The sequence below is a fragment of the Herpailurus yagouaroundi genome, unplaced genomic scaffold, assembly GCF_014898765.1.
Source record: "Herpailurus yagouaroundi ecotype Mexico unplaced genomic scaffold, PumYag 166, whole genome shotgun sequence".
Lineage (NCBI taxonomy): Eukaryota > Metazoa > Chordata > Mammalia > Carnivora > Felidae > Herpailurus > Herpailurus yagouaroundi.
In genome coordinates this window covers 2,338,169-2,356,090 of record NW_024412407.1, presented here as the reverse complement: position 1 = coordinate 2,356,090, position 17,922 = coordinate 2,338,169, and the positions used below count along the sequence as shown (strand labels likewise).

Below are 17,922 nucleotides of genomic sequence, written 5' to 3'. Positions count from 1 at the left end.
GCCAGCAGTCAAAATGGAATTTTTTTTTTTTTTTTCAACGTTTATTTATTTTTGGGACAGAGAGAGACAGAGCATGAACGGGGGAGGGCCAGAGAGACGGAGACACAGAATCGGAAACAGGCTCCAGGCTCTGAGCCATCAGCCCAGAGCCTGACACGGGGCTCGAACTCCCGGACCGCGAGATCGTGACCTGGCTGAAGTCGGACGCTTAACCGACTGCGCCACCCAGGCGCCCCAAAATGGAATTTTTTAAGACACCTTTCAAAATAACAGAAAATTCGTTCCTTCAAAGATACTAAATGTTTACCCTGTACCTGATAGTGTTGAAAGCTCAGGATATAGCAGTGAACAAAACAGACGAGGGGTGCCTGTGGGTGGCTCAGTCTGTTAAGCATCCAGCTCTTAATCTTTGCTACAGGCATGATCTCACGGTTCATGAGTTTGAGCCCCACATCAGGCTCTGCACAGACGGCAAAGAGACTGCTTTGGATTCTGTCTCTCCTTCTCTCTGCCCCTCACCTGTTTGTGCTCTCTCTTTCAAAATAAATAAATAGACTTAAAATTCTATCCTCATTGGACATTGCTTATACTAGGGGAGAGAAACTGTGTGCAAATAAATAATTCAAAGAAAGGAAATAAGAGAATGTCATGGGGTAAGAGTTGGGGTGAATTACAACGTTTACACAAAGTACCTAAATCTAACAAAAAATATGCAAACCTTTATGGAGAAAGTGAGGCAACTTTATTGAAATATGTGAGGAAAGAATACTAATTCGATGAAGAAATGACGAGATAGCAGTTTGTCCATATAATAAAATATATGTGTAATGATAGGGATAAAGTTTAAAACCTATAATGTTGAGTGGGGGTATAAACATTTGAACAACACTATCATATAGTAGTGTTCATGCATAAATTATAAAAATGTGTGCAGGGTAACATAACCACCTTCGTGACTGGGTGAAGGTAGAAGGAATCCTTTAGCTATATTTGTGACATACTACTTTGAATCTAGTTTATATCTGACTTTTCTATCAAGTCTTTGTGACCAGACAAAGCCTTGGGGAGAACTACCTGAGGTATTGCACGTCAACATTTATGCAAGAGGTTCTGTTGTTAACAGAAAGAAATGGCTCTTGAAAGAAAAAGCAGTCAGACCAAGGGTCCTGTTTTGAATCCAGGGACATGACTATTTCCTCACTTGAAACCTTGAGTTTGGAACAAGCAAGATGGATAACAAGAATGAATGTGCTGTTGTTATCCAAAGCTGCCAAGTTGTTAGAGATTCCTATTCCAAGCTTTGGGCCCATAAAAGACATGGGGAAAGGTATAGTTGTACTAAATATTATTGTAAAATCTTAGCAAACATTTGTATATTTCTCCGCCAGGTGTTTCAGTGAGTACAAGTTTATTATCATTTTAATATTACCTAAATAAAATTAAGTATACAGTTCATATGTCTCTCTAGAAATCAAATATATATTTCAGAATAAACACGTGGCTGATTTTTTGTGTTTTGAATTCTTCAGATTCTCTCCCGTGTGTAATTGTTTTAACAACATTAGCATGTCCTTTAACTTACCAATTTAAACTACCAGGGAATGTGGACAAAATGATGTTGTTTCCAAAATTAAATCATGGTTTAAAAGGAAGAAGTCATAAAAATAAAATCCTTGTTTGACCTGTGTGCATGAATTATTAAACTCAAAATGTTTTTAAGTTTGTTTGTTGTAATTGTTTCGTTCATCTCTGGAAGATGAAGTTTTCATATAAACGTTGGGGCTCCTGGGTTTCTTAGAAAATTGGAAGATCTAGCAAGTTAGCCAAAGCTAAATAGCTGCTACCTCCTTTTATAAATGCCTCACACCATTGTAGTTTGCCGCCTGAGCTCTGCAACATTCTTAGATACAAATTTCTGGAATTTAGGCACCTCTGATACTGATATTCATGCATGTGTGTAAAATACAGTTTTCAAGTGTCATAGTAAATACATCTCTTAACTCCGTTTTTAGTGGTTGCTTTTTATAGATGCCCCCTGACTTAACCCATAGCTTGTGCACTCGACAATTTTTTAATATTATACACAACATTCCTGTGAATCTCCTTGTACATGTCTTTATTAAATGTCCTGTTATTTTCTCAGGATAAATTCCTTGAAGTTGAACTGTTGCCCCAGAGGGTACAAGTGATTTTAAAGTTTTTAGTGCATAGTTCTGAATCCAGTTTCAGAGTGGTTGTGCTGTTTTAGACTCCTCAGCAGTGTGGGAATTCACTTACTCCCCCAAACTTGGCCAACACCAGAGGTAGCTCTTACTTACATCTTCACCATTTTGGTGGTAGAAAATGTTCTGTTAATTTTAGTTTCTGTTACTTAAGTAATAGCCAATCACTGTCCTGTGTCACATATATTTTTCTCTTTTTGTTTGCCTTCCCAGACTTAGGGCTTGTGTATTTTCCCATGCGAAAGTTTTTAAGTGTTCTTTGATTGGTTCTTTGGAACCAATCAAAACTATAGATTTCAATTATATTTCCTACTATATTTGTCTTTAATGCTGAAAATTCATTATGGGCTGTATAGAGATTTTATTCTTCCTTAACTCCCTCATAAATTGTTGACTTAGCATTTATTGAATCAAAAATTTTTAAATAACCAATAAAAGTTATTTCAGTACATGTTTCCACTTTGCATTTAAAGTGATTTGTTTTTAATTTTTTTTTTTCAACGTTTATTTATTTTTGGGACAGAGAGAGACAGAGCATGAACGGAGGAGGGGCAGAGAGAGAGGGAGACACAGAATCAGAAACAGGCTCCAGGCTCTGAGCCATCAGCCCAGAGCCTGACGCGAGCCTGACGCAGGGCTCGAACTCACGGACCGCGAGATCGTGACCTGGCTGAAGTCGGACGCTTAACCGACTGCGCCACCCAGGCGCCCCTAAAGTGATTTGTTTTTATAAAAACAGACCTAGCAGTGGCTGTGAACTCATGAAACCAAGTTGACCTTGTGGTCTTTCATGCTTCTTCCTATTAATGGTGTCAAAGAAAAGGGAATGACGTTGCTTTGTCTGTTTTCTCCCCAGAGTATCGAGATCGTTATGATTCAGACCGATACCGTGATGGGTATCGGGATGGATATCGGGATGGCCCACGCCGAGATATGGATCGATACGGGGGCCGGGATCGCTATGATGACCGAGGCAGCAGAGACTATGATAGAGGTCATTAAAAAACAACTGCGTTAAATTTCTTTCTTTCAAGAACGTCTTGCTTGCCTTTATTTCCTCTGGTGTGATGATCATAATTTGGGATATATTTACAGGTTATGATTCCAGGATAGGCAGTGGCAGAAGAGCATTTGGTAGCGGGTACCGTAGGGATGATGACTACAGAGGAGGCGGGGACCGCTATGAAGACAGATACGACAGACGAGATGATCGGTCATGGAGTTCCAGAGATGATTACTCTCGGGATGATTATAGGCGTGATGATAGAGGTAATCATTTCTTTTATTTGCTTAATAGGGAAGACCACTGGAGAAACTGATTGAAAAATTATCAGTTCTGTCTCAGACCCCTGAAGTGGGTTTGGAAACAGGATAGAATTTACACGTTGTAAGAGATAAAGCAGAGCCTAGTAGAAAGAGCATTGGACGAGGATGACAGAATGGAGATAAAGCAAAGGCTAATTCTTTTTAGTTGCCTTAGCGTATAGATTTTTCAGTTAAAATTTATTGAATATACAAAGGAGAAAAGGAAAACATTTGCCACGCAGTCTCCTAGCCAGTGATTGGCACTGTGGGGTTAAAAACCAAGTGTTGGTGATTTCAGTGCCATTATGCCACAGTAATTGACACTCAATTAATGGTAAGATGTAAGTGCACCTATTCTAAAATTATGCCCCTAATGTTAATAACACTTAAGTAAAAACATACTGTGTTACAAATCTGACCTCTCACAACGTATTAATTAATGGCCAGCATCTGTGTTCTGACTTCATTGATATCAAAAAAAAAACTGGTCTAGAATTTCTCCAATTATTTTTAGACCGATTGTCTACTACTCTTTTTAACATCCCCGTGTTAGCCCTGACTTTGTGCCAAGTGCTTTTTTTAAAAACATTGCTATTAACCACTTCCTCTGTTTCCATTCATGAAACCTAGAAATAACAACTAACATTTATTGAGCATTTACTCTGCACCAACGGTGAGCGGAGTACACTTACAGGTAGTATATGATCTTAAGCATTCTATCTAGTATAGGTACAATTATCATCTCCACTTCACTAGTGAGAAAAGTGGAGGCTTGATATGCACTTTGAATCTCAACTCCTGAGCTTTTTCCTCTCTCATGCCATTGTTGCCTCCCTCAGTAACTGCACACCTGATCTTTTTTTCTGGTGATCTTGTCTACAGCTCCCTCTAAGATTTGCCCCCTTATCTCCAGAGTAGCTGCCACTGGCTTTGTTCATACTTCATTTACTTCATTGCTGTGCTCACATTACTAACAAATTTCCCTGCCTTGTTCCATTCTTTACACTGGCCCAAATTGTCTTTCTGGAACAAGAGCTAATTAGATTATTCTTTCATGGCTTTTTTTTTTTTTTAATAGCACAAGTTGGGGAGGGGCAAAGAGTGGCTGGGACAGAGGATCTGAGGTGGGCTCTGCAGCAACGGCAGGGAGCCCAATGCGGGGCTCAAACTCAGAAACTGCGAGCTCATGACCTGAGCCAAAATCAGATGCTTAACTGACTGAGCCACTCAGGCGCCCCATTAGATTCTTTTAAAAGCCTTCCTAGTCTCTCCATGGCCTGAAAGATAGCCTTTCTTCTGTTCCTCTGACATACAAGGGTCTTTAGTGCTGTCTCCCATCCCTTGGACATCTACCATTAAGCTGCTCGCTCAGTTTTCTAGACTTTCAGGAGTCACCACTTGGAAGCCTTCACAGGTTTCCCCAAACATAGCCCCAGTCTAAGAACTTCCATATGGATAAATCTGTTTTGTCCAGTTTAGCATACTGTATTCTTTTTTTTTTTTTTTTTGATTCTCTGCTGAATTGCGCTCCTTGCAGGCAGGAACTAAATACTACCCCCAACTGTCATATTCGTGGCCTTAGAATGATATCTAAAATATAGGTGCTCAGATTATATGTTGAGTTGGTAAAATAAATGGAAATTATCAGACGGAGAAGAAAAGGATGTTATTGTGTACTATAGTGAAAGGAGCATAAAGTTGCTTTGATTTTTATCCTTTGATCCACAAAGTACTAACTGTAGGGCTTAAATGAGTTAACTCTTTCTGACCCCCGGTATTACCCTATAAAAGGGAAGTTAATGAGCCCTTCACAAAGTTATACATATTAAAACTGTATCAGTTAGAGGTACCTGGCTGGCTTAGAGGGTATGACTGGACCTTGGGGTCATGAGTTCAGGCCCCATGTTGGGTACAGAGATTACTTAAAGATCAGATCTTTTTGAAAAACTATCTTGGAAGTTTATATAAATTGGCAGTTAAAAACCCGTCTAGAAAATTTAAATCTTGGGGTGCGTGGGTGACTCAGGTAAGCCTCTGACTCTTGGTCTCAGGGCCATGAGTTTAAGCCCTACATTGGGCTCTGCTCTGAGCATGAAGCCTGCTTAAAAGGAAAAAAAATTAACATTGCCAAATGATACCCTTTTTTTGTAGATACATACATATGTTCTGTAGTGAGAGTATAAAGACCTGCATGGGGATGATAAAACCCGAATTCAGTGTAATGGTTGTGAGAAGACCGAACACAGTTAGGCGTGTCATCAGAGGAATGCTACTCAGGAACCTTCAGTGGGTATTGTAGTGTTTTATTACTGAAGCAGGTGGCTGACACATAGGCCTTATACCTTCTTTATCTTTGGTATGTTGGAAATACTTAAGATAAATACTAATTTTGAGAAATAGGATTTCCTTGAAACGTTCTAACAACTTGGATCCAAAATGAAATCAAATTCCTTTAGACTTTGTAATCAGCTATTCAGTGTTCTATACTGTACTCTGTGAATCGCTATAAGTTTATACTACACAGAGAGACAAGAGTATAGGCAGTAGAGTCTTACTGTTACAAGCTCTTAATGAAGTAATCCATCATCCAGACCACATTTTTGACCAAGATATTCTTCCATCCAATAGTTTATCATAGACAGTTCTTCCCAGGTAATCAGTAATCGTGATGACTTACCATTTAAATTTTTACCCTTTTTTAGTCTTTCCCTCAGTCTGGCACTGCATCATCAGCACTGTAGTGGAAAGATTGATTGGACTTGGTTATTTAAGCCACGCATTTTCTAATGATCTCCCTTCCCTGCTGGACTGGTTAGGCCACTACTCTGAATCCCATAGAGCGTTTTAGAAGAGCTGCATCTGGGAATCTGGCTTTCAGCCATCAGCTTCTGGTGATTTTGAAGAACTATTACTTAGAGTTTTATTTAACTTAGGTCCCCCCCAAAGACCCAAACTGAATCTAAAGCCTCGGAGTACTCCTAAGGAAGATGATTCCTCTGCTAGCACCTCCCAGTCCAGTCGAGCAGCCTCTATCTTTGGAGGGGCGAAGCCCGTTGACACAGCTGCTAGAGAGCGAGAAGTAGAGGAGCGGCTACAGAAGGAGCAGGAGAAACTGCAGCGCCAGCTGGATGAGCCCAAGCTAGAGCGACGGCCTCGGGAGCGGTGAGCTTCCCCTCGACTGTGGGCTTCCTGTCCACAAGTCTGGTGGCTCCGGGGGGGGGCCCCGCCCCCGGATGCATCCCTAGGGCACACTTGGGAAATTTTGACCTTGTTGGTTGTCACTAGCATTTAGTGGACGTGGGCTGGGACTGCTAGGCATGCTGGAGCGTATGGGACACTTTTCATCCAGTGAAGAGTTGCCTGTTGCTCACAATTTGTAAAAGGGCTTAACCGGGCTTAAACTGTGACAAATATAAATTGGTGGTAATTGGTGCTAATTTAATATAGGAGTTGTCAAATTATGGCCTGCTCCTTTTTTTATAAATAAAATTGATCAGGGGCGCCCTGGTGGCTCAGTCGGTTAAGCATCTGACTCTCTGTTTCAGATCAGGTCATGATCTCACAGTTCATGAGTTTGAGCCCCCATATCAGGCCTCTGTGCTGACAGCCCAGAGCCTGCTTGGGATTCTCTGTTTCCCTCTCTCTCTGCCTCTCCCCCACTCACATTCTCTCTCTCTCTCTCTCTCTCTCTCTCTCTCTCTCTCTCTCTCCCCCTCTCTCCCTCCTCTTCTTCCTCCCTCCCCCAAAATAAACATTTTTTAAAAAATAAATAAAAATAAAGTTTATTTGACCCACTAAGGAAAATTGCCAAACCTTGCTTTAGTATATGAAGTAAAGCCCCACCTTGGTGAGGCAAGTGGTTGAACCTCTTTCCAAGTTACTGGGGATAAAGTAGAGAGAAAATGTTTTTGCCTATATTAGACGTAAGTTGTAAGTTATTTTCCATTTATTTTTACTTGTGTGTATGTTACTTACTTTATCCAAGGGTGTTTCAGGATCGTAAAGGAGTCGTTGCTTAAAATGTTTATTATTGAAAGGTGGCACTGGATCTAATAGGGTAGAAACGTTCTGAAAAAATGGCCTAGTTTTGAATGACTTGTTGAATTGTGTTACCAATAAGGGAGGAGGGCTGGAGATTATGTAGGAGAATGTTCTTAACCCTAGTTGGTGCTTGCTGAAGTATTTAGAGCCAAAGTATCTTCATGTCTGCAGCTTTCAGATGGTTTGAGAGACAAGATGCACACACGCACCCACAAGTAAAGCAAGCATGATAAAATACCAATAAGTGATGGTTCTTGAAGGGGCAGCATGGGTCCATAATGGCCTTCATTTAGCTGGACATTTGTTTTGTTTTGTTTTTTTAATCTCTTTATACAGACACCCAAGCTGGCGAAGTGAAGAAACTCAGGAACGGGAACGGTCCAGGACAGGAAGTGAGTCATCACAGACTGGGACCTCAGCCACATCTGGCAGAAGTAAGTCAGACCAGGGTGGGTATCATGTTATCGCCCTTTTCCATAAAGTAGCCATAACCAAACTATGCAGAGCCTTTGGGGTGTTAAATTCAGTCATGGACATTTTATTTGGGTTAGCATAGATTGATTGGAGTGTCACATCTCATGGTTTGAAAAATCTGAGAAATAGGTGCCAGAAGCAACGTAGGTGACCTGTTTAATAAGTTTCCACTAAAGAGTATACTTGACTGCTGGATTTTCTCTTCCTTTTGCGGACATTCCAGAGTTTTCCTTTACTTAGAGCAGTCACAGTCCTACAGCTCTCTCTGAGCTGCTCCCAGGGCCAGCCTTTTTGGATGTCCGGTGCAACCGGAGCAGTGTCTCAAGCAATGATCTCCTGCTCTTCATCCATCCTTCCTTCCTGCCTTGAATTTATTGATTCGTCACACATATGTTTAGTGTTTTGGAAACAGAAGTTCAATTATAACACCTCCCTTACCTTATTACTGTGAGCCAGTGTTTTTTTGTTTTCTCCTCTCACCTCCAAACTGATTTGTGCTTGAGCACTTCAAAGTATGGCTCAAGGATGAATTTCCAAATCACCTCAGCCAAGTGTTGCAGAAGTTTTCTGTCAAACATTCATACTGGAGTAGCCTTTTAGTGACAGGACAATAATGCTTCTCTTTGTAGCGAGGTGGGAGTATGATGGTTGGGTTGATTATATACCTCCTGAGGAGATTGCACTTAATGTAGGAAGAATCTAATAAAATAAACTTTTAGTTTTGAGGAGATATTTAGTGCCTTTAAGAAAAAAAAAACATAATGTAGGTTTTGTTTTTCATAAATGTATATCCCATTTTGTTCTATGTATGTGGATTTGAGGCTGCATCAGGGTCCTCTTCACACATGTATGTGTATCCTTCTCCAAGTACAAACATTTTAATACAAAATGTAGCAAGGCTATAATCCCGAAGTAAAGAGTATTAGTTCCTAGGAAAGGAGGTGGCTGTCCTTGAGAAGCTGTTGTATTTCCTATTTTTCTTGCATCCGTAAAACATTTTCTCAGAGTAACATTTGGTAACCACTAGTTCGGGGATAACTTATCTGTTGGGAGTCGGATGGGGTCTATATTTAAGAATAATGATGAAAAACAGTAAACTTGGGTGTGGACCATTTTCTATTCTGTCTGATTGTAATGGATGGTTGTATCATAATTTCTCTCAATAATTTAACCTTCCTATCTGACTTAACAGATGCACGAAGGAGAGAGAGTGAGAAGTCTCTAGAAAATGAAACACTCAATAAGGAGGAAGACTGTCACTCTCCAACTTCTAAGCCTCCCAAACCTGAACAACCTCTAAAGGTAATGCCAGCCCCTCCACCAAAGGAGAATGCTTGGGTGAAGCGAAGTTCTAACCCTCCTGCTCGATCTCAGAGCTCAGACACAGAGCAGCAGTCCCCTACAAGGTGAGTCCGCTTAGAAGCACGGCAGCTGCTTAGCTGTAGAATCTTAAACATTGTGGTATCATGGTAGAAAGTGCCCTGGATGGGGTATCTGGGCAGCCCAGTCAGTTGAGCCGCTGACACTTGGATTCAGCTCAGGGATTTTAAAAAATTATAAAGAAAAAGAAAGTGCCTTACATAGCAGCTTTTAAGTTATGCTCTTTGCTCTCAATTCAAATTCAGTGGTGTGCTGGAGCTGGCTCATTAAAGCTAATTGTTCAGCTTTCTAGAGTTTTGATAACTGGTTGGCATCACTTTGGCTGCTTGAAACCTGCAACCTGGTCATCAGAACCTGCTGCAACCACATTTGGCAGCGTGGCTTTGGGGGTCGATTCACTTCCCTAAGTCTTAGGATCCTCATGTGTAAAATAGAGAATTGTATTCACCTTGTGTGATCGTGATGATTCTACAGGACATGGTACTTAGTGTTCGTGTAATTGCTTTCATTGTTGTCTTTTCTATACTTTAATGTTCCACAGTGTTAAGTCTGTATTTTTGGTTCTCTGTAAAGCTTACTACTTTATAAGTTTCTTACCGGTTCTTTCCCTAAGACTGATAAACTTGATTACATGTTTTCCTTCCAGTGGTGGGGGGAAAGTAGTTCCGGCTCAACCATCTGAGGAAGGACCAGCAAGGAAAGGTAAGACCAAAAGGAAGTTGGTTTTTCACATAGATAAGAGGCCTAAATAAAAAGCCTATAAAGATAAAGGAGTCCCTAAATAATTGAACTTAAGTGTAATTTTGCACCTGTTTTTGTATTAAAGGTTCTTAGATTATCTGCCTTTTCTTGCCAGTAGAGGGCAAAAGTGGTCTCTTTGGAAAAAGCATGGAGTCCTGCCCTTTCCTGGTAGAACATTTCTTTGAAAGGGGAAAAAAAGAATCGGAAGGAAATTAACATGCTCAGTCCAGATTAGAAATGTCACCATCTGCAAGGCCAAGGTCACTACAACAACGTCATAGTCCTTATTTCCAGTTTGCTCTTCATGATGGCGTAACCCTAAAGTGGAATTTTTTAGTGGGTCTTATTTGGGGGCGAAAGGAATGTGGAAAGAAGGGTTTAGGAGAGAAATCTGGGTTGGGGTGAGGTTGAGTTTCCCTCAGTGCACATGGGCACACTTTTCTGCAGCTGAAAGGAAACTTAGGAGAGGGACAGTACTTAATTTTTTACTTGCCTTCAATTTATTTTTGCATCTTCACACAAACAGATGAAAACAAAGTAGATGGGGTGAGTGTCCCAAAAGGCCAAAGTGGGAACTCCAGCCGTGGTCCAGGAGACGGAGGGAACAAAGACCACTGGAAGGAGTCAGATAGGTATGCGTGTTCTCTCTTGCCATTTGTAATCTTTCATCTGATGCTGGATACATGTGTCCCTGTAGTTAAGAAGTTCTTGGTTCTCCAAGTGTTGCCATATCTCCTATGGTAAACAAAGGAAAGTCAACCAGTGTGGACAGTTAACAGTTCCAAGGATCTGGAAGCAAAATGTCCAGATAGCAAGCACTGTTGGCTGGACGGGCCCGTTCAGTGCCTCCCACCTGCTTGTGGGTGTTGAGAGAGTCCTCTCCTAAAGACATGGTTTTACACTTACATCTCTGCAGGAAAGATGGCAAAAAGGATCAAGACTCCCGATCTGCACCTGAGCCAAAGAAACCTGAAGAAAATCCAGCTTCCGTAAGTGTTAAATGCTAATAGATTTCTCTCAGCTCACGTTTGCCATTGAACTCCTTTATGCTTGGGGCTGGAATCCGAGTGGTTGGAAATTGTCAATCAGGCATCGTTGCTTGTTTGAAATTGTAAAAGAAACTTAGTTTTTTCCAGTTTTCTGCCTTGCAGTCTCACTACTCTTACTCCCTCTCCAAGATAAAAGGAGGTGGAGGTCTCCTGTAAGAACACCTGGGCCTCTGGCCTAGCCTCCCTAGCTACTCTTGGCCAGCGTAAAATGCTAATGAACAAGGAGGTGGGCCTGACCTGGCCCCTCCCTTTTGCCCAAGTATCATTGTCCTGTTTCTTGGGTTTTGATGTGCGAGTTCAAGGCTTTGGTGATTTTCTCACTCGTCTATTCCAGAAGTTCAGTTCTGCAAGCAAGTATGCTGCTCTCTCCGTTGATGGCGAAGATGAGAACGAGGGAGAAGATTACACCGAATAGACCTCTGCATCCTGTGCTTTCTCCTAGTCTCTCCACCCTGGAACATTCGAGAGCAAATCAAACCTCTATTCAGACAATAAAACTCACCATCTCCTGGAGACCTTTCTTAACTTTTTTTTAAAAAAACAAAAAACAAAAAAACAAAATGAAATGAAATTCTTTTGCATGCTGCTGCAGCCTTTAAAGTATTGAACTAACTGGAGAATCGCCAATGTAGCCAGAGAGAAAGAGACGTACAGCTTTTAATGGAAAAGTTGTGCATTTTTACGACACATGCAGTTGCCTGTGTGATTAGTGCCTGGGGGCCTCCATTTAGCAAAATGGCAGTGACAGTGATGCAGTGTCTGGATCTGGTTGGGCAGTAGGACAGGTTTAAGGAAGAGTGAGAGTTCTATCTTTTCCTTCTTAATATCCTATTGTGGCACATATGAATTCTCAAACAGTACCTGAATAAATTTTCCATCCTCGGAAAGGTAGGCTTAGTCTCTCAAGTTGTTTTTTAGTCTCCAGGAGTCTGCCAGCCCCTCTTAATTCTGAGTTACTGGGGCCAGCCTAGGGGGAATTCCTTCATTTTTACCCCCCAGGGGGGTAGTGGAGAGTGAGTCTATAGGCCACAAAAGAATAAGGACTGCTCAGTGACCAAAATAAACGGGAAAAGTTGTGGTTTGAAAAGAAGCTGCGGGGAGGCGATGGATTATTTTGCACCAGTAATAAGGGGAAATGGTATGACCTCCAGTAAACAACAAGTGGTTACTTCCTGGAGCAGGAAGCACTTATGGGTCATGGGAATTCCCAAGTCTTGTATGTCCTGGTTTTGCCCTTAAACGCCATCCTTCCTGAAAGTTCACATCCATCTACATTCAGCTGAAATCTTGAAGCTTTAAAAATGTAGACTCTCGTCCTGGGCTTCTGATCTTAATGCTACTTTTTGCTGTCACCTCCCAGAAAGCAGCTTCTATTTAAATCACATACCTGATCTAGGCATTCTAGACCCGCCCCAGGGAGCAGAAGCTAATGAGGAATCACTGCTTTTCTCAAGCAAATCTTGGCTCCTTCATGTCTTTTGACTCTCACTCCTTCCCTCCTCCATTCCTGCTCCTACTTCTTTGACTCCTTTTACACCTCAGAAGATTACAGAATTAACGGTCTTAGGTGGTGAGTGAGGGTGGATAAATAGGGTCAAATTGTGAGCCGTTCTTATGACCTTGATTGGGGCTTTTTTTGTTTTTACAAGTTTCCTTCTCTCCATTGAAATCCCACACCAATGTTTGGATTGATAATGTGGCCTCAACCAATGTGTGGTTTTTTGGTGGGTTTGTGTTTCTTTGTTGTTTTGTTTTTGTTTTTTTAGCTTCCCTTGAGAGAATAAATGATAATGGAGAGAACTGTGTGACAAGGTCCTGGTTTCTCTTGCAACACAATAGCTTAACTTGCCTGCTTTTACGTGCACCTTTGTACCGTCAGCCCGGTAGACGGCATCCTTCGGGGTGATCTCAGTCTCTCGTTCACAAGCCCTTCACCCATCGGTCCTAGATTAGACCCTGTCTGGCCACGCAGACCTGTTGGTTTAGGAGTGCTGCAGCAGGGGGCATAATGAATGAATCGTTTAGCCAGTGGACATAAAGAGGCTTACCAAGTGAAGTAACTAAATAATTGGCTTGGATTGGCCAGTAGCCGGGAAGTGGCTTTTAGAGATACCCAAGGCTGAAAGGGGTTTGTTTTTTGGGTTTGTTTGGTTGGGGTTTTTTTGTTTTTTGTTTTTTTTGGTTGAAAAAAACAAACCATTTGCTGTAGATGATGAAAAGGTAGGGTTTGCCCTCTACAGGTCTACTTCCAAATACTTGTCTCCAAAACTTTTTTTTTTTTCCCATTCCCCTCTCCTGCCCCCGTTATAACAGAAACGGGTTATGTCCCGCTCCTTAATACGTGTAAAATTTGTACAAAATATCTTCTATGAAAATGATTTGTAATCTGTAGACTTAATACCTGGGAGATGTCTTGAGATGTAAAATCCCATCCTTTGGGTTGTGGGGTGTTTTTTTTTGTTTGTTTGTTTTCTCCAAATAAATCTGATCTTTGAAGTTCACTTCAATGCTGAAATTCTTTTGACCATATACTCCACTCCTGTGCCTTTTACAGGCTCCCCACCCGTCTCTGAAGTCCTCTGGGCGTTAGGCACTGTCCTGGGCTAGGGGTGGGGTTACCAGGGGAATCTTTACTGAGGCCCAAGAACTGGAAATTAGCATCCACTCCCCTCCAGCATTTTGGCCTGGTGGTAACCTTTAATATTTGAAAGTACCTGCAGTCCATTTCCTACTTCATGGCCTGGAGGCCGTGCCTCCACCCTCCACTCAGCAGTCTGCAGAGGCACTGCCTCCACATTCCGTGCTACATGGCACAGGCAGGCTGGGTTCTTGTTGATGAGCTGGTCTGGGTTACAACGGAGGCCCCAGATGCGGTGGGAAGTTTCCAAATGGCTAGAGATGGGCTGTTCCGTGTTGCAAGGCAGGAAAGAGGTTAGCACCGTGGCAGAGAATCCTTAAGGTCACAATGGGGTGAAGCAGAGAAAGCCCAGGAAAGCTCAGTCAACAATTTGGGGGAAGATTGGGCAGGGGGGGTTGCTGGCACGGGAGCCCAGCTACACAAGTGGCTTTCCTAGGCCCATCGCAGCAACTGCAGTTGTGGTTCTTGACGGTGCACTGATCTCTTCAGATGTGGAGGGGTAAGAGGCTCAGCATGCTGTGCTGACTCAGCTTTCCGTGTGGGAAAGGAAGCTTTTAGGTGGGAAGGAAACAGGCCGCTGCCCAGGCTGCCTGTGGAACCCACCTCCACTGCCCGCATCGGTCTGCCACTTTCTCCAAGCCCTCATTTCCAGCCACTCGCCAGAGGCTGGGTAAATGACGATGGAAAGGAGACTAGGGGCGCCTGGGTGGCCCAGCCCGGCTTTCGGCTCAGGTCGTGATCTCATGGTTTGTGGGGTGGAGCACAGAGCCTGCTTGGGATTCTCTCCTCTCTCTGCCCCTCCCCAGCTGGCATGCTCTCTCCCTCCTCTCCCCACCTCAAAAAATAAAAGAATCCGAGTGGGAAAGGCTAACTTCAGAGAGATTCATGTTGGTTGGGCACAGGAAGGGTAAAGAAAGGAGCTCCCTGTACTGTGTCCCAAGAGGGTACTTGAAATCCAAGGGAAAGGTAGGCGCTGGTACAACCCCCATCTTCAGAAGTAGATCCCAGGACCGGTGCGCCCTGTCAACCTGCCATAAATCTTGAATGACCAGAAGGGTACAGGTACAGCATCCGACTTTACAAGGGTCACTTCTAGGCTGCTCGGATCCTGAGTTAAGTCCACGTAGCTTAGATTCTCCTAAACAGAATCGAGCACCAGGCTCTGGATCCCAAGGCAGTGAGGGTCCCAGTTAGTGCCAAAGGCGTCCCCTAAAGTGCTAAGCAAGCTCACAGCATCTGGTTTCTCAGGAAGTGGGAGAGCTACACATCTGCTCCTGGGAAGCATTATTTCTCAAATAAAACCTTGTTTCCTGGCAACCGTCATAGCCCCCAGGGCCACAAGTGAAGGGGGGACTCGACTTCCCTCACCCTCCTGCCTCCCCAGAAAGGAGTTTGGAAGAGGCGAGCTGTGCTGTGCTGCTCCACACCCAGCTGCAGCAACCTCCCGGTTGGACAATACACCCTCTGTCCTCTGTCCTGGCCAGCAGATCCGCCTCTGGAGTGAGCTCTGCCCCTTCCCCCGCTCTTCCTGGTTCCCAGTGGCCAAACCCTCCACTCAAATCCTCCTGACCCAGTGCTCTCCCCGCCAGGATAGCCCATGCCCCTCAAAGCCCTCCCACCCCAAGGATCTGAGCACACTCAGTCGCAGGCATGGGATCACCCCAGACCTTGGAAGAGGGGGTCCAGCCTTCAGTACCAAGATGGGCTGCCCTCTGCATAGTCAAGGTAAGAAAACCTGCATGGAGGGAGGGGTCAGAAGGACTCATGATACTGTTCCTGAAATGCTGTTTCACCTTTGCTAACATCATCCTGTCTTCCTTCTCCCTTTCCTCTCCCTTCTGAAGCTTCTGTTGCTCTGAACTGGTAGTCAGAATGTCTGGCTGGCTCCATATGCCACCCGTGTTTACAGCACGCCCAGCAAGCCACCTCCTGTGGATAATTTTTCACTCTCAACCTTCCTCATCAGCTTCCCTCCTGCAGCCCCCTCAGCCCCTGGTCCCCAGGTTGACAGCAGGAATCAAGTCTGAGCTGAAAGTTCAGCTGCCCATCTTATGACTCTCCCAATTCCTTGAAACCTCAAAAGTTCCTCATAGGGACAACCACACCAGCATGAGTGTGAAGCTGAAGCCCTGCCTACCTCTCTGAGATCCAATCAGGTGCCTCTTCTCTGAGCACCAGTCTCTCCTTGGTACCTTTAAACATTAGAACTTGGGGTATCTGGCTAGCTCAGTAGGAAGAGCATGCAACCCTTGATCTCAAGGTAGTGAGTTCGAGCCCTACGCAGGGTGTAGAGATTACTTAAAAAAAAAAAAAAATAGAACCTACTAACCCCCTTCGGCAGGCATCCCAGGCACCCAGCCAAAGACCCTAATGAACTCTGGAAAGGACACGATTTTTAAAAAACTAGCTAAGACTCCGAAGAAATGAGCAAATTTTCATGCCTCATGTGTCTCGGTTACATAATCAAATCTTAACCAAAATACACACAATGACCTTCAACCCTGCCCCCTTCCCGCTAGCCTCTGATCCCGGTCACTCTCCTTGGGGCTTACCCAAAACTCCTGCCTCTGCCCTCCTCCCAGTGCCTCCCCACCTCTTCCCTCCTGCACCCCATTCCCACCCCCCCCCCCAGCCCTCCCTCCAGCTCCCAGCAGTTCCCACTGCTCTAACCTCTGAGATTGAGACGACCTACTGGACACCAACTCAGCCAAGAGCAGTAAGCTCTAGGCTCCCCAGTCCCAGCCACACCCACCCCTTCCAAATGCCAGTCTCTGAGGGACCGCATTGTCACCGTGCCTCTCCCCCCAGCCGCCAGATTGGAATCAGAACTAGACTTCCCAGCCTTTGCCAAAGGCAAGATGAGCAGAGACGACCCAGTTGGGAGCTGAGACAGGGAGGGACAGAGGGCTTTGCAGCTGGTGGTACTGGCTGCCTTGAGCAGGCACTGGACATTGAGCCCTGGGCACTGGCTTCTCAGAATCCACACCCCCAACACACACCAGTTTTCATCATGGAAAATTCAGTGGGGAGGGTGAGGGAGGGCAGGAGGGAGTTCCAGGAAGTACTCAATACTAGAGAACACTGGTGAATCTGAGAATGGGAGTAGATTCAGTTTCTGAAAAGACATTCCTTCCCTCTATCTTCTCCTCCAGGGTGACCCAACTCAAATCACCCCCAGGGCCCATTAGTTTCTAACCAGTATCAGATCCCGACCCTGGAAAAGAAGGGAATGAGATTAGACCACAGACTGAATGAACTTCCATCTCCACTGGGAAACCTGTGACTTGAGTTATATAGGAGGAGGGAGGACTTTCTTTATAAGCAGAGTCAGGGAGTGGGAATGACGGTCCAGGTCCAGTTCCAAAGCAGAGCGATGGATGATGGGCTGACTGGAGCTGCTTAGGGGGTGGGAGCTTGAACTTGATGTGGAGGTCCTCAGCTTCGAGTCCTTTGGAGACAAGAGGTGGCCTAGACGTCTCCCCTGTGGCAGAGGACTAGGGAAGGGTGTCCAGCGACTGGGGACACAGGGGGCAGGAGGTATCTTTGTCTGAATCTGGCGCCCCTTGAGTAGGTGGGTCCTGACTTTGGGGTCAGGCTCAATCCCAAATACTCCCCGCGGAGGGGGCGGATGAGAGGCTGTTTCTAACGCCTTCTGGACCCATGGCCGCTTTTCTTCTACGTCTGTCTGGTTCCTGTGTTTTGTTTTGCTTCTTGCTCTGTCCTGCCGGCTAGTCTCCCCGGGGCTCGGAGAGTTTCTCGGCTCTGCGTCCAGCGCGTCCGCCGCCTCACACTCTCCCCATCCCGGTCTCTTCCTGTCCCCGAGCGCCCCTCCGCCAGTCTCCGCGTCCCTCCTCGCCCCGGGGAGCGTGGGCCCGCAGGAGAAGGTGGGGACGACGAGAGGGAGAAGGAGGAGGCCGAGGGGCGGGGAGCGGGGGAACGTGGGGATTGGAGCCGGGAAGGAGGGAGGAGAGCAGCGCGGGAGGGAGCGAGGGCGGGCGCGGGGCGCGGCGGGCGCGGGAGGGAGCCCGGGCGAGCGCGGCGCCCGCTCCCGCCTCCTCCGCCTCCTCCGCGG

The 17,922-nt window shown here is 44.8% G+C and overlaps 2 protein-coding genes and 2 long non-coding RNA genes across 5 annotated transcripts in view; 2 read left to right on the top strand and 2 right to left on the bottom strand.

Moving 5' to 3' along the window:
- EIF4B (eukaryotic translation initiation factor 4B) overlaps window positions 1–13,713 on the top strand; it is a 31,481-nt gene extending 17,768 nt beyond the window's left edge. Inside the window, exons 7-15 of one of the 2 annotated variants that reach the window (XM_040488005.1) lie at window positions 3,079–3,216; window positions 3,318–3,491; window positions 6,461–6,689; window positions 7,905–8,017; window positions 9,235–9,448; window positions 10,069–10,124; window positions 10,690–10,795; window positions 11,080–11,152; window positions 11,547–13,713. In XM_040488005.1, the coding sequence (XP_040343939.1) occupies window positions 3,079–3,216; window positions 3,318–3,491; window positions 6,461–6,689; window positions 7,905–8,017; window positions 9,235–9,448; window positions 10,069–10,124; window positions 10,690–10,795; window positions 11,080–11,152; window positions 11,547–11,627 (1,184 nt within the window). In that variant the 3' untranslated portion in view covers window positions 11,628–13,713. The remainder of the gene's footprint in view (window positions 1–3,078; window positions 3,217–3,317; window positions 3,492–6,460; window positions 6,690–7,904; window positions 8,018–9,234; window positions 9,449–10,068; window positions 10,125–10,689; window positions 10,796–11,079; window positions 11,153–11,546) is intronic. The other variant, XM_040488006.1, reaches the window with a different exon arrangement.
- On the bottom strand, window positions 2,877–9,321 carry LOC121038512 (uncharacterized). Its single transcript, XR_005794386.1, has 3 exons — window positions 9,215–9,321; window positions 6,015–6,020; window positions 2,877–2,905 (listed from the first exon to the last, which is right to left on the bottom strand). It is a non-coding gene; the product is annotated as an uncharacterized LOC121038512 (long non-coding RNA).
- LOC121038511 (uncharacterized) overlaps window positions 10,641–17,922 on the bottom strand; it is a 19,044-nt gene continuing 11,762 nt past the window's right edge. Inside the window, exon 2 of the long non-coding RNA XR_005794385.1 lies at window positions 10,641–10,898. This is a non-coding gene — a long non-coding RNA (uncharacterized LOC121038511). The remainder of the gene's footprint in view (window positions 10,899–17,922) is intronic.
- Window positions 15,344–17,922, top strand: part of TNS2 (tensin 2) — a 23,469-nt gene continuing 20,890 nt past the window's right edge. The window contains exon 1 of the mRNA XM_040488003.1: window positions 15,344–15,575. Coding sequence (XP_040343937.1) covers window positions 15,501–15,575 — 75 coding nt within the window. The 5' untranslated portion in view covers window positions 15,344–15,500. The remainder of the gene's footprint in view (window positions 15,576–17,922) is intronic.